General features: G+C 41.2%; 1 protein-coding gene across 4 annotated transcripts in view; it reads left to right on the top strand.

Annotated features, from left to right (window-relative positions):
* The window catches only part of adkb (adenosine kinase b), a 166,178-nt gene that overhangs the window by 15,280 nt on the left and 134,535 nt on the right, over positions 1–16,363 (top strand). For all 4 annotated transcript variants that reach the window (XM_014007661.1, XM_014007659.1, XM_014007662.1 and 1 more), the window contains exon 4: positions 9,795–9,873. In XM_014007661.1, the coding sequence (XP_013863115.1) occupies positions 9,795–9,873 (79 nt within the window). The remainder of the gene's footprint in view (positions 1–9,794; positions 9,874–16,363) is intronic.

A 16,363-nucleotide genomic window follows, 5' to 3' on the forward strand; every position in this document is an offset into this window, starting at 1 on the left:
GACTGGTAAATATAAATATTCTTATTTTTTATGACAGTGAGAAGAAATAATAAATATATTTTATTACTAGCTGAAGTCATCATTTTTCAACCAGCTAAAGTCTAAGTTACAGGTTGACTTCAGGTCTGGTTTAGATCATTGTTACTTTAAAATTATAAATTTTTCTGGTACAAATCTGCTGTTTTACATGATTGTTGAATGAAATTAACATAGTTAATTTGAAATTAACATAGTTAATTTATTGTAAAAACATGACCGATAATCTGTGAAACAGATCCAGTTCAGCTTGTTGTTTATCTATTAGTTTAACACTGATGTGTTGATGACCTTTTGCAAGTTTGTATAAGTATTTTAAAAGTTTCACTAAAATGGCTGCAACCCTCATTTGTGATGATCTTTGTCTAACACTCTATGAAAGGTGGCGGGGGATTCCTTTAAGCAAATCAAGTGTTTTTTAAAAGCCATGTTTTTATAAGTAGCTGTTAAATAAGAAAGAGAGCATTTAGCGCGTCTGTCCAGCAGGTGGCATCAAAAGCCTGCTGTTTCTGCCCCAAGGAGSCTCGGTGTGAGCCATGTCTGCATAATGAAAACACGCCTCCTCTGGCTGCAGATTATAATAATATGAGTAAATAAACTTCTCATTTCAGGATTACCGGGCGTTACAAGTTGTTCAGGACGAGCATAGCGTTGTAATCTGGCGTGCACCCAAACCCTCCTGGGATTGCTAACCATGTCATGTTGGAGCTAATAATTATTAGTGTGTCAAATTAGTGAATCGTTGTTACAGTGATTGTATTTTCACCTCGTGGGAGGGTGGGGGATCATCTGACTCCTGACTATTAGTGCTGTTCAAACATTTGTTTTATGACTCCCTCTGTCCAATGATAATTAATTGTTTACTTTCTCATCTCTGGATGATGGCGTGACTCTTTTCAGAGGTTGTTTGCTCACAGCAATTAAGTTCATCAGCGCTCATCTTCTCCTCTCCGCCCCCCTCCTCTCCCTCTCTCTCTCTGTAGTCCCCCCCCCCTCCTCCCCCGCCTTATTTTTCTCTTTCTCTGTGCTAAATGCAGATTAGCAGCGTCACAATCACATCCAGAACGAGAGTAAACTCCTCATTATGCCGTGTGACCCTCTGCTGCATGAATAATTCAGCTGCAGCGTTAGCGGCTGGCTGTTATTAGCATTCCGGATGGCGAAGCGAAAGGAGAGGAGAGAGGGAGGAGTGTGTGTGTGTGTGTGTGTGTGTGGGGGGGGGGGGGGGGTGGCTCATATCACTGACAGGGCTGACTCAGGGGGATCAGCGCTGGATTGAGACACACATCACACACACATCATCACACGACACAGGAGATCAGTGGAGGTGCCTCTCCGACTCACACGCCCCGCTGTCTGTGTACATCTCACACACCCCTGCTGCTGCTGTGCAGCTCAATCTGCTTACTGGGAAGGAAACAACAAAGGCCTCTCTCACTGAGTACATGCTAAACACTCTGGCTCCTGGGTTTGTGAGCGTGCGTGTGAGAGAGAGACTCTGTTCTGTAAACACACTTGACTCTACTCCTCTTTCTTTATTTTCACGTTTTTAATAAATAACGAAGCGAATTGAGAGTGCTGGAAGCCCCCCCCCCCCGTGTTTCTGTGTGTGTGTACAGATTCACATTCATGGCTGCGTGTGCTTGCTGTGGTGCCACTTCACTGGATGCACTCATGCTTGACTGAGTGTGTTGACACGTTCCATCGGCCCCCACCAACACAACCACCACCTTTTATTTCCCACATCCCTCGTCTGTTGCTAAGGCTGAGTGCTGTACTACAGTACTTAAACTAACCTCTGCTGGATGCTGGGGTTTGGGGAAGGAGGAGGAGAAAATGGGAGGGGGGGTGTTGTTATGATTGTCCAGCTTCCCGCCCCCTGCTGTTCAGGACAAAGGTCATGTGCCTCCATCCATCAGGTGACCTCTGAGCCGAGAAGAAAGCGGAGATTAATGGCACTCAGCTGGTAATTGAGACATCAGAAACACGTTCGGCCGCCCGCCGCGCTGCTTTGAATGTTTTATTGATGGGCGCGGATCTGACGATTTGGGGCACTTGCATAAATCTGGCATGCTCACAGAGCTGTACTCGGCTGCAAGAATTGTGTATCCAGACCTCCTGAATTATAAAGCGTAGAGACTTTCAGAAATAAAGAAAAAATAAATAAAAAGAAATGCATGAAATCTTTTTGCACTTGCGCTGAAATTGACCAAATATTGAAACGTGTTGCAGTGCTGGGTTATAGTTGTTATTCTCAACGTTTCTATGATGCGTTCAGAGACGGCTGATGCTGAAGGCTCRTCCTCGCTGCTGGAGCTGCAGATGCCTGGTTTTAGTTGGTGGCTGCTGCCAGCAGGTGGTGCCAGAAGGAAGCGCCACAAGTCAAAGAGGAWGTAACAAACATATTCTGAATCTCTGTGCATGTGCACCCCCACCCTTAACTCCCCCCCTTTTAAAAAGAGTGTTTTATAATTAAAGGGGTGGTGGTGGGGTGCGCGTCTCAGACAGTACATACAGCGTGTTCCGTTCAGAAAAGCTTGCTCAGGGCTATTTTTAGTCATCTTTGATCCCCCGGCAGCTGCACAGAAAAGCCACTGATGGCAGCAGCTCTTATGTGAGGTGGCTGATACATCATCTGCGCCCATCATTTCTTTACACCTTGCCTGTGCGGGGGTAGAGATGGGAGGCTTGACTGGTGAGCGGCACCACTCCCCATGTGTTTAAAGTTCACACTGGGCCATATGGTCCCCACAGTAGGGGGGGGGGGGTGCATCGGTGGAATTATTCACACGGAGAGCGCTCTGAATCACCGAGATCCTCGTATCAGCCTCCGAGATAAGGAGGACGTCTCAAAGGCTTTGTGCTTTCGAGTCTCAATCCTCAAGAGGACACCAAGAAGCCCCGCCATCCTTCCCTTACATGCTTCCCTTCTACCCACTCCTTTCTCCCTCTACGTGTCACTCCCACATCCACAGAGCGCAGCCTGACAAACAAYGCCACCCTCTGCAGCGCAAAGCCAAAAACCTGTGACATTTCAGAAGAAATAATATGAACTCATCCTCCATGACCAGATTTCAAAGCCCCACCGTCTAATCCGCGAGTGCAGCCTAATTAAGTACAAACAGCAGTTCTCAGCTAATGCCAACAAATGGGCTGCTGCCGCTGCTGGATTGGCCGATTATTAAAGGGATGCAYGTTTGTTGTTTCTGCATTCTAATGCAATTACTCACCCATTATGACCATGTAATTGTGTAGTCATTAATTGTGCATCCAGTTTGTATTGCAGCAAACTTGTGGCATTTTTTTTATGTAATGCTCAATTCACTTCAGTTCAGTTTGTTTATATGGCTGCAAGTCATAGCAAAAGTCATTGCAGGGCACTGTACAAAAAAACAAAACAAAACAACAAAAAACCCAACAAAAAACAAGTTCAAATCATGAATCTATTTTCAGATCCAGATTCAGTCAAATTACTCTGAATTAACTTATATGTGACCCATCACATCGAAATGAGGATTAAGTCCAAAAGTGGAATCTGGAGAAATGGGCAAATATAGGGTTTTGATTTAAACAAGAGCAAAAATTTCATTTTGTCAAAATATAATGAATTAATGCCTGTTCAATGTATCATTTTAATGAACTGTCTGAAATATAGTCAAAAATGTTTTGAAGCATTTTTTTGAGCAGTGGCAACAAAAAAACCTGATTTTGAGGAAACACGACTTAAATTTTTGAATTTTTCCATGTGAGCTATCAATGGTTTTGTTTCTTTCTACCTAGGAAACCTTAATATACAAATAATATTTGAGGTGTCCTCTTTAGATTAACATCAAAAATGACTCAACAAATTTACATCAAATTAGGATTCAGACCTAACAGTATTGTATTATTGTAACCAACAAGACAAATGAAGTCATATCTCTGGATAAGCTTATGATATCAGAATGATCCAGGTATCAAAATGAAGCTTTTAAAGCAGGAATCTGAAAATTTAATTAGGTCATTTTGACCAAATATGACTTAATCCTCATGTGATGGGTCACATATTATAATACAATACATACGCATCCAGTACATCATGAAATACCATATAATAATAAAAAATATACTGTATATACATATGTATATGTATCTATCCAAGGAAGCCAGTAAAGGTGTAACAATACATCGATATCTATCGGTATATCAATTTGAATGGTTCATGATTCAATCATATTGAGGCAAAATGAAAATATCGATCTATATCGTCATCGTATGCTCGATGTGAATCGATATCATATGCCCATCTAACACAGTTATTGTGTTAGATGGGCATATAATATCACATTGTCTTGACTGCAGACTTGTGAATTGAATTGAAGCGAAATCATATCGTGACAGACATTGTGATATCGAGACATATTGAATCGTCATCCAAACATATAGATGTAATATCATTTCGTGATAAAGGTGGTGATTTACACCCCTAGAAGCCAGCAAATTGTATTGAATCTTTACTTTGTCACAATCCCCCATCTTGAGCAGAGCRTTGGTGACAGTGGAAAGGAAAGACTTCCTTTTTAAAACGTAGAAACTTCCAGCAGAAACAGGCTCAGAGAAAACCGAATTATAGGATTTATCAAAAAGGAAAGTTTTAATCCTTAAAAATAGACAGAGTGTCAGCTTCATGGATAGAAATTGGTGTTTGGTTCTCTGCCTCCCATTCTACTTTTAGATACTTTAGGAGCCAMAAGTAAACCTGCAGTTTGAAATGCTCTGTAAAGAAAATAAGGAACAATAAGATCTTTAGTAGGTGGCTTTGCCCAAGTGAATTAGCCAAAATGGAATGAGGTGGCAGCTTGTATAATATCTTAATGCTTTTGATCAATAATAATCTCTCACCGTAGTCTGTTAGAAGATCTGTCAGAAGCTGGGGAACAAGGCCTCTGACAATYAATGTTTGAATCATGACTTGTTTATGTTCAGTACTTTCATGAGCCTCATTCTTTGCCATCTATTCCCATCCTTCTCTAATGTTTAGTGATAAGAAAGAATGCCCTATTCATTCTGCATTTCTCACTGGTTGCTACACAGAGAGMGAGAGGGAGGCTCTACAGGCATTGAATAAAAAGCACATCTCTTTCTGAGAGGCAGCGATGAGCACGGTAGAAGATAATTATTGATTTGAAATAAGAAAAGATAAGGCTCAACCTTGAGCAGCTCAGCGATAGCACAGAGAACAGAATAATTAATGGACCTGTCTTGTGTTGGGACAAGCTTTCACACTGAGACGAGCGTATTGATTTTAAACAGATAAACTGCGTAACCCTTTGTGAAGGGTTTGACAAACAATTTAATTGGGGAGGAAAAACAACAATATTCCTCACCCTTTCCATCTCCCTTTCATCACGTCCCCGAGCTGTTTTCTTTTTTCGCTTTTTCTCGACCCGACCTATGGAAACAATTACTGTGCATCAGGCCTTGTTCTGCCTCCAGACTACCAAGGATGGCTGGTGTAGGATGCATGCACTGATTGGGGGATCTAATCAATGGCGGGACTTGTCTCCACTCCAGATGCCTGTGTTGAAACTAGGATTACCAGAGCCTTTTTAGCTGTACTACTCCATCTCTGCTTCTGTCAGATAGAGAGACGATGGATCTGCCTGTTTAAATGTACCTGCCTGCAATAGTTGAGGCAGAGATAATTTACTGTTCCTACACAACCCACCTCCTTCCTAATCCCCGAAGGAGGGCAGCCAAAAGAGCCCCAGTCCTCTCACTTCTTCCCTTGCCCTCCCCTGATTAGCAGTCGTGGCCRTTTGATCATGTTTTCCTGCCTGTCCTTGTGATTTGTAAGCTGTTTAAATGCGAACGAGGCAATTAAATAAGAACGAACGGTGCGTAGGAGAGTGGGTGCAGCGGTGATCATTAACAATGAATTACCCCGGTGTGCACTCAAACACTCGGGAGGACGTTCAGGCGGACCACTCCGGAGGATCCAGATCCAATCTTCCCATTGATTAACAGAGACTTGTTCTTCCTGTGAAATCACTCGACGGGGATTTCAGTGCTCTCATCTGGTCTTATCGAGATAGGCTAACATCAAAGGCGAATGAAGAGGGATTCGGTAAATGGGCTCGCCTTGCCCTCCGTGTAAGAGACTTAGAGGAGCAAATCTTGAATTATTGCCTCATGTAAATAATCTACTTGGCTTGTTTCTGTTTTGGAGGAGCGGGGTTAAAGAGGAACTCATGAGTCATTCGAAGCAAAGAACACTCAAAGTACTTTGGAGGCTCTCATGTTTCCCTTGATGGGAAACAACGGTGGGGGCTCCATCCCCAGGAATGTAAACAACACAATGTTCCAGAGTTGCGCGATCTGTACTTGTTGAATGTGTTAATCTRAGATGTGGAGATATTAACTTTGGGAGGAAGATGCTCACATCCTCTGAATACAARTATTGTATTCAGTAGCCTGATTTGTCTAATTGGGATATGATTTGATCTAAGTTAAATAAATGAGTGCCACAATTAGTCTCAGATTGGGAGGTATGAAATTGGAAAATTGCACAGTGCCTGTAGTTAAAAGTGGCATTTAACCAGCATGTCACAGGCAGCCTCTTGTACAGCTCTCATTGTATAACAGACTGACCATACTTTAGTGGAATTCATGGCATAGTTGAAATTGCTCTTCCATTGAACAACACCAGCAGGTTTTTTAAAAAGCGGAGGTTACTAGCTGAGGACATTTTGTTCAAAACAATTTCTTTTCCTCTGCGCCCTCCTATCACCGAGTGAGCTCAGGTCTGCAGTGGATAGAAAGGGATTTTCTATCCCTAAATGGCCACGGGGGCYGTTTACGGTGTCACTGCTGTGGGATCACATGATGTTTGAGGGTGTAAAGGTCTCGAGGCAGCTGCTCCTTTTCGGATGGGATTTTTCTAGGCTTCCGAGACCAGGGCCTCATGCTGTCTGCACTGAAAGGTGGAGCAAATACTTCTAGTGAAAAAAAAAGGTTCTCAAATCCTCTGAAGCTGTATATCTATTTGAAATGGGTCTGGAGTCCCTCGCTTGCCTTCATGTTATAAACACCCACAGTGCTCAAATTCCTCTTTTGTCAAGGAGTCAAAACAGGTGTCTCAGGAACGATTTCTCTCCCCCCTCCCGCTTAGCATATTTTCCACTTGCATGAAAAGTTTTATTTTTTTTATTAGGAACACTCTGCCCTGGGTAGACTTCTTGCCTTGAGACATGATATGTCGACTTTCTTTGAACCAGTAAAGGTTACTTTCACACCAGCTCAAAATTCAGCCATGCCAAGTTAAACCAGGTTGTGCTTAAGTATTGAACTCCTTTGACACACATGTTGTTCAGTCACGACACACTTTGCATACAGATTACTCCTGTTTTCCTGCCAATATTTACAGATGATGTGACACATTTCTATCCAAGACAAATTTCATCTCACTCCTTTTTCAAATGTCAACTCCCTCCCCAAAATGTCTTGAAATCCTGAAACGCTTTGGAACCACCTGACCACTTTAGGATCGCACTGAATCATTTTCAGCTCATTTTGCTCTGATTATTATCGCCTGTTGCTGAAAGCCCAAGGTGGAGGGGTAATGTTTTTACCTGTGTGCGAACATGTGAACAAGTGAACAAGTGAACGAATTTTTCTGAAACTCACAGAAAGTAATCCCTGGATGTATAAAACTGATAACTTTTGGAGTCAATCCAAATCAAGATGGCTGCCAACTGACTTTAGCAAATACAAAATATGGCTAGAACTTGGTCAGTTTTACAAATACGGAGTTATAATTTGATGCAATAGTCGCGGTGAGTCATTCACAACACATATTTTGAGCGTGACCCTTTACAGCATTCCATTAGGTTACACATAATGTTCATTTCAAGGGTCGTCTAAAACCACTCTATTATTTTTCAACATAAAATGATCTGAGTTTAATGTTCTGCACCGAAAGGTGGTGAGCGATATGCAATCCTTTAAGGAACTGAAATTACACGCAACACCAATGGGAGTAGTATAGTTTTTAACATAAATGTAAACACAAATGCAAATGGACAGCCTTCATTTGACAGTCTTTGATGTTGGGTCATTTGCCTTAACAGGGTGGACATGTTTATATAGATACCCCCCTCAGGAGGCTGTTTGTATGAACTTTATGGAGAATACACATTATTCACGTTCCCAGCTTCTAAGACAAAATTTCTGTCTTGCMGCGTGGCCCAGCTTTGCGTCACGTTACAAAGCAACATTAAAGCTATTTATGTTAGAAATGGTAACGTGAAGCGAAGACACAAAAAAGCATAGAACTACATTCAGAATTTMTCTGTAGACCTAAGTGTGTTCCTGTGTTTGAAAACCCTGCATTTGTTTACTCCTCCTTCCCCAGGGTAATGCTTTTTTTTTTTTTTTGACTCATTGTGTTTAGTCTGAAACTGTTTTTTTCTAAACTTTGCCATGTGTTTCATCTAGAGGTGGACTTTTCCTATATATAAGTTGCGTAGTTCTCCAGTTTTGGTGTGCCAGGATATTGTAAAGTGTGTTTTAATAACCTAAACACACAAGTTATTTATTATTGATTATTTATGTGTTTTTTTAAAAAAAAAATGCTATAATTAGCTTTGGAGAACCATCAAACAACTCAGATTTAACCCTGTTTGATGTTAAGCTGATATGTGAGATATGACCTCAGCTTGTACAGTCTTTGTTATGAATTCAGTCTTATTGAGCTAATGGCTATTTAGAGTGGGGTTTAGACAGTGGTTGTCCCCAAGGGAACACATTTTGGAATGATCATTTTTGCTGTAAAGTGAACATATCATGCTGTTATAGCCWTCTTTTTCACATTTAAATCATTCATTTGTGTTCTATATAAAGTKGAACTGCAATGATTTGGTCTTAATTATTGTAACTCCACAAGCCCCTCTTTCACTGTATTCTGAGGTGTGTCTCAGATCAACTCGTTTTAATGCTGTCTCTTTAAATCCAAATGAGGTGCTTTACCCTACCCCCCTCCAGCTTCCAGAYCGGTCCATTGTATCTTGATAGAGGGGTTTACGACTATATAGTGTTACAGAAACTTTTTTATTTACAAATGAATTAAAAGATGTCAACAAGAGGAAGACCTGTCCATCCAGCCTTACAGTACATGTTGGAGCCTGAGTCTGACCCAGAGACATAAGAGAATGAAGATGACCACTTTGATTAGTTGGTAATTCCAGACCTTATTTAGAAGTTCCATCGCATRTACTGTGACCTAATAGTTCARAAAACGTAAAAGAGATTAGAGAAAACTGAACTGGTTGAAAACTATGGCCCAAAAAGAATATAAAGGTATAAACATAGCACTGGGAGAAACTAAATTCAAATTTTCTGCACTTTTAGAGACTCCAAGTACGAAATGGATTTACTGTCTGAAACAGTGGATTTTGTATATGTCCTATTTTAAAATCCCCAAAATAGTATTTAGAAACTGATGATGTCATAACACCACCTGCTTATGTTTACGTTTTGYACCCAAGCTTTATTCCCACGCTCCACACCTTGTTTCCTGTTTTTGGTGTATCTTTGTAGCAGAGTTACAGYGCCACACACAGGCCTGTTGTAGTTACTGCARTTTTATAGGTAATTCCTTTCTAGAAACAATGCAGAATATTCAAAAATATAAAAAACAACAACAAATAAAATAGGTTTTGCTAATTTGTCTGGACTGATATCGATTTCAACTTCAGCTTGACTTTCTGTTTTTATTTCAGGTTTACCGAAATCGTCAAGAGAAAGAAGGTGGAATACCACGCTGGCGGTTCTACCCAGAACTCTGTGAAAATTGCTCAGGTTAGTCTCCTCGGCTGACTGCAGTGTGCCTGAATGTGTTTTGAATATACAGTGGTGTGCTTGTAACCTTAGATTTGTCTGCCTGGCAGCTCTGGGAATACAGAGCATAGCTGCACAGCACATTGACACATTACAGCTCGGGCTGTTGTGAATTCATCAGACCTGCCATGAAAAAAGAGAAAAAAAGGCGGGGAGGATTAATAATATTTACAGTGTTATCTAGTTGGCCTAATTTCCTGAGACAYATCAAGCATCAATTAGAGAGAATTACAAGTAGATGCAATTAACGTGTCACAACAAATTACATCCAACAAATGCTGATCTTCTCTCTGGCTGTTAGACAGATTTGAGCATCTAAAAGAAATTGTTGATTGTTCAAATCTGAAATGACAATCTGAACTTTAGAAGATTATTCACTAATTCCTCCTTTTTTAAACATTTTTTTATGTGACTGCAGCAAAGTCTTTGAATTTGACATGCGGTGATTAGMTGCTGATAAGGCTTCGGTCTGCTCACAATAAACAAAGAAAAGGCATCCAGCTGAAAAATAATTCTCTTCCAAGGAAGGGGGAATGAGTGCAGAAGCTAATTGAGAGGCTGATGTCTGTGAAAACAGCAAGTCTTTGTTGTGTGTGTGTGTGTGTGTGTTTTTTAACATGTTAGCTCAGTGTGCAGAATTTGTATATATACTCATGAGTGTTTTTGTGTGTATTTATCAAAAGACAGATACAGAGCTCGGGAAAAGAAAGTAGGCAGGCCCTTAGGCAGTCACCATCTCTGTGCTTAAGAGACAGTAAACATCCTTTAAAGAGAAACGCGTAGCTGTGCACCTCCATACAAACACTCTTTAATTATCAAGATCACAAGCGTTTGCATAAAACTGTCTCTTACAGACATTAACTGTCAGCAAGGTTTTCTTCTCTGGGCAACGTCGTCTCCTTTTTTATTTTTTAATAAAAAGAAGAAAATCCTGCATTCTGGATGCRGTTAGCGCCTTCTTTTCTTCTTTTCAGGCTTTAGAAATATAATCGCAAATTTTTCAACAGGCTATTTCCCCATCTCTCGTTATAAATCTGGCTACAGAAAAGGCACGCTTTCGGTTTGATCCCTTCCAGTTAAGACACACGTGTTGATGGTGATTTTTCATGTTTTATTTAAGAGGAGGCTATCCGGCTCGCCCCCCCCCGAGCTGCAAATCAACTCCCTCGTGAAATTAGATGGCTAAAGAGATTTTCATTGCTGGCCCCCCTCGCTAAAGACGTGAGCCGTCATGGSCCTTCTTCTCCCTGTGCCCCGAGAGAAGCGATCAGCCAACTAAATTGGTCTCGTATCAGCATAGCAGGCTCTAGTCAAATGTTATTCTACTCTGTTTATTTGGATATTTACCCCCTTCTGAGTAAAGATGTAGAGCTGATTCTGAAATGCTCGAGATAACAAGAGCGTTTTCGTCCCACACCCCGGAGTCTCGCAAACTGTTTGTGTCAATATATACCATAAAGCCCCGACTTTTCCACATTCCACTTTCAGTTTACAGTGTCCTTTTTATAGGGGGGGCGGAATGTATAATGCATAACTGGCTCCCAGATTATCACATTGTAGCACCTGCAATATGTGAAACTTCAAACCCGGCTGTATTGTGGAAGCTGAACCTTCAAACACAAATGATATGCACTGCAGCTCTGAATTCACATCAAAGGGGCCCGGCGACTAAATGAGATGCTCGATCCGGGGCAGGTTTGCTCGCCATCGTCGCTGGAGGAAGGAGAGAGAGMGMGAGWGAGAGAGAGAGAGAGAGAGGGGTGTTCAGAGGCTTTGCACAGGAATCGCCTCACATGCTGGGAAAAACCCAAGGTGTGGGAGGATCGGCGGCTTCGCCAAGTAGAACTCCTACTTCCTACTTCATCTGAGGACGTAATAGGTTAAACTCTGATGTTTCATGTGTGATTTCTGCAAAATCTAAGCCTCAACTTTAGCAGAWTGGACGGTAATTAGATTTAGGCAAATGAGAACTGACCAAAAAAAAGCTTGGTTGGATAAATATTGATTAATTACTGCCTCAGCCTTACTCTTTGATTGATGCAATATTTGCTGTTAATCTGTGGGTTACATTTTCAGCGTTTGCATCCCTATTCTTAATCAAATCAAACATTGTAACAAGATAGGGGCCTTTTAAGTGGATGTATCAGTATCCAAGTTGAGCACAAATGCCTYTGAATTAGCCACAGATCTTGTTCAGATCAAGACTGTGAACCCACAAGCATCTATGCAGAGCTTTCTGGCTCTGATTCTTTAGAGGAGAAGGGGGAAATAAAAGGTGCTGTGATAGAAGTGGGTTGGAGGTTTCTGCTTTTTTGCCCTGGCTCTAACAAAYACCATGCCCTGAAGGGGCATCCAACATAAAGGCTTACTTTCTSGATGTTGCAGGGCTGTAACGTAACAAAAACCAGCCCAGTGTTGCCCACAGCCTCACACATCAAAGAGCTTTTACTCGGATAAAGCCGAGCGGAAAACAACAATTATATATATATATATTTCTTCAGTTATTTACAAACTCAAAGCAGGGGGTGGGGTTCTGAGCATGCGATCCAAAATTTGGTATTGCCGAGCACTCGTGGTGTTTATCACAGGTGGCAGGATTGGCGGGGGGGTGGTGGGTGGACTGCGGGGCTGTATCAAGCAGCACAGTCAATTCATTTAGACAGAACATCAAAGTCCTCCAACAGCTCCTAAGGGCCCAGAGATTGAAGCCTGAGCAGAGACAGGCTCACAGGGAGTTATTGCTGCTGTGAGTGAAGTAGATCCTGCTCTGACTGCCTCGTGTAAACTATGCACCCTCATTAGGTTCCCCACAAATCAACATCATTGACGTATTGTATTTCTTTGCACTGTAAGTAGGCTTTGTACGCATTTACCCAGTGGACAAATGGCTTCGTCTAAAGTGCCTTAGCTGTAAATGTGTCACAAAAAAAAGTTATGATTAATTGCGTTCCCTTTTCTCTGTTTAGACTTTGTGCATTTTTTTATTTATTTTTTTGTTAGCAGTCTACATAATCAATTCATTGCGGCGTCTTAATTATTGTTTAGAGAGCAAAGGCTTTTGAAAAATCTGCTGTCTCTGTCATGGGTTTCGATGCCTGTTTAACATTTCCTGAGACTTGGTCAATCGTGGAAAAGGGTGAATGGGGCCCAACTCGGGCTGTCGGCTCCGAGCGCCTAATTGGAAACGCATGTGCGCCACACTGCTGAAAGTTGTATTTGAATAGCAGCGAAGTCCCACCGCACCACTTGACTTTGAGAAAGTTCCTGACCAGCTCATATTTTTGCAGGAGAATGCCTCAACTGGTTTTGATGTCTCACTGAAGGCAGTGAGTTATTTCTCCGGGTGAAAATGTTCCATGACCTAATGTTTGGCTTTTGCCGCTCGTTTTGTAAAATAAATAAAGAATGGCGACTTGCCTCCATTCGAACGGGGCTAAATGAAGAAATACCTACGTCTGGTACCACTTAGAGGAAAAGAGGACAGTTAAGGGGAAAGAGTGGAGCTTTTGTGTTCAAGCTTAGTGACCTGACTTTTGGTAGGATGTGCCTATGTACGCTAAAAGGGGGCATTTATAATTTTTCTGTCACTTTCTGTTTATACTTTCTTCTTCCACACTTAATGATCAACATTAGAACAAATGCTCTTTGTCTGGTAAAAGACCAGGGGGTTGTGGGCGTAGCGGGGGTGTCTTGTGAGACATTTGATACTCGCTCATTCTAGAGTTTCTGAGGTTTTTGATCGAATTAAGTGAGTTTGCGCATGCATGGATCGCAGCACAGCTGTGCTGAAATAAGCACACTAATGACCGATTAAAGCCTGAACCCTGGTGGGCCTTTTGAGTTTCGTGCCATGGAAATCAAGCCTCTCAAGTGTTTGCCTGTTGGTGAAGCAAAACCCTCTTGTTTGTTTTAAGGCAGGTTAATTGCAGAACCACTGTTGGCTTCCACTCTGAGCTGTTTTATGGCACCGAGGTCTTGTTGTTTCCTTCCCATTACGAAGCAGGGAAAGGTCACAGTCTGTTAAGCTTCTCGTGAGAAACGCACGAATCCAAATGGATTTTTTTCATTTTTTTTTCAATTGTTTTATTTCCCATCTCCACTCACTCAACATTCCAGGCGTGCAAGTGTGCGCTTGAAGAGGGGCCGACATTGTTTTTCCTGGGCGCGAGAAAGCAACGAACGCCTCATTCGCTTTGATGAGCGATGTGTTCAAGCGTGGGCTTCAATGTCACCCGCCATGAAGCAGCTGTGAAGCCGCGGTTCACGTCTCGCGCTGCCATTTACTCGGTGATGAAGTGCGGAGACCTCCGTTGGCTCCACGTTCACCTCCCCTTTCACACACGCGTGCACACACTTGTCTGAGCACGAGTTCCTCCCACCTCAACTGTATTGTGACTGTGTGTCACAGCTAATACCAGTGTTCATTAAATCTGGAGCGTTGCGATCGCGGTGATAAAGGAGCAGTTGTGCGGGGTTTCATCCAGAGTTGTAAAGTAACGAAGTACAAATACTTTGTTACTGTACTTAAGCAGAATTTTTTGGTATCTGAACTTTACTTGAGTAATTATTTTTCAGCCTATTTTTTACTTCTCCTTCTTACATTTTCACACAATTATCTGTACTTTCTACTCTTTACATTTTTTAAAAAGGCAAGAAGTAGAAAGTCGTTGCTTTAATTTAATATTTGCTTGTTTTCATTCCAGACTGTTATTGTAAAAAATAAATACTGTCCATGTAAATTGTGCCTCCTAGAGTGAATTTAATTGTGGTTGAATGAGAAGTATAAATATACAAATTCTGATACCGTATTAGTTTKTACACAAACAAATCATGTCACACTCCAGCAGGACATAATCATTAAAATAAAAGTACTGTACTTAAGAAGTATTTGTATTTCATGAATTATATTATTGCATTTGGCCACAGCCAAAGATAGATTTTTATTTTGGGGAGAAGTTTTGAGCAGCCTTGATATATGTATATAAACTGAAACAGCTGGACTAGTGCATCCTAAATTTAACATAAATTAATTATTTTCATACAACAGTCATTTCTGCATTTTTTGGGAGGTCACCTCCTAATAAATATCATTATGTAAAATCTAATTGCTCATTTTAAATCAATACTTTTACTTTGAATACTTAAGTACAAAAAATATCAGATACTTTTACTCAAGTAATATTCCTAAAGGAGACTTTAACTTTGACCAAAGTAATTTTTTGGTAAGATACTTGTACTTTTACTCAAGTATCACTTTGTGGTACTTTATACAGCACTGGTTTCGTCACACGAAGGCATTAAGATCCGGTGGTCCTATTTTCAAGGATGCTTTAAATGCTTCTTTGGCACCAAATTAATAAGGTTTGATTTAATTTTCCTGTCAGATGCATAATGTTCGTGTTGCACCAGCAAAGGGAAGTCACGGGGAGTAGATTGTAACTCATAAGTATGCATTGGAAAGAGTGTTGATTAACATCAAGGGCTCGAGAGACAGACGCACTAAATGTGTATCATCTAGCCTCAGAGGCTGGCACTGGGATTGAATGTGATCTCTTGCGTAATGTGTCCTTGCTTTAAGTCCTCGATTCCGGGCTCAGGAAGAAAGGCTCRGTTTGCTCGCCTTTTTTTGCTCGTCTTACTTGTGCAGCTGCCCGGGCCCCAGGCGAGCTCTGAGTGACACGACTTGTGAAGCAGACGGCAGCGCTCTYGTGTCGAGTTCTCTTAGGACAGAGGTCTGCAACCTTTATGATCAAAAGGGACGTTTGTGCTCCTTGTCTCACTAATAAAATGTGTTAGGAKCTGCCAAACAAGCAACAACTGTGATTACCAACTGGTGGTCCGTGGGCCTTTTTTGGGGCCTTTTCGGGAAACTTTATGGTCACTGGAGGTGACATTTTAAAACTAAAAAAAATTGTTATTATATTATTTAATATTATACACATCACTGTAAGAAAATTAAGTGTTTTTTTAACTGAAATCGAGACGAAACCACATAAATATTGAATAGATTAAAATGTGAAGAGATATGGAACCATACAACCCAGATCTGGTTACGAGCGAGTTTTAATGCTTATGCAGAAGCCATCAGAGCTGCGCTGGCTCCAAACCAGAAGTTCCGGTCTTTTCTATACAAGYATCTTCAGGGCCTGGTTCGCCCACTACAGGCCTACGGCTGAATCGCAGGCAACTCGTACAGAAAATATCTCTCCTAATGAATTTATAAYGGTATTTCTGTGTGTTGTCATGATGTTTTGGGCATGTATCTAAAACAATTTTAATCAGGACATTACAATAGTCGAACAATAGATTATAAATGTCAAGCCCTGAAAAGGAAACTAAGACAAATGGTGTGGTGCTCTAAATCAGTATCTAACTAATAAATTCCTTCATCAGGACAAATAAAAAGACTGTATTCATGTAAACAAGAAAAATACTGTATATTGTTTATACC

This window comes from Austrofundulus limnaeus, unplaced genomic scaffold, assembly GCF_001266775.1.
Source record: "Austrofundulus limnaeus strain Quisiro unplaced genomic scaffold, Austrofundulus_limnaeus-1.0 Scaffold43, whole genome shotgun sequence".
NCBI classification, from domain to species: Eukaryota; Metazoa; Chordata; class Actinopteri; order Cyprinodontiformes; family Rivulidae; genus Austrofundulus; species Austrofundulus limnaeus.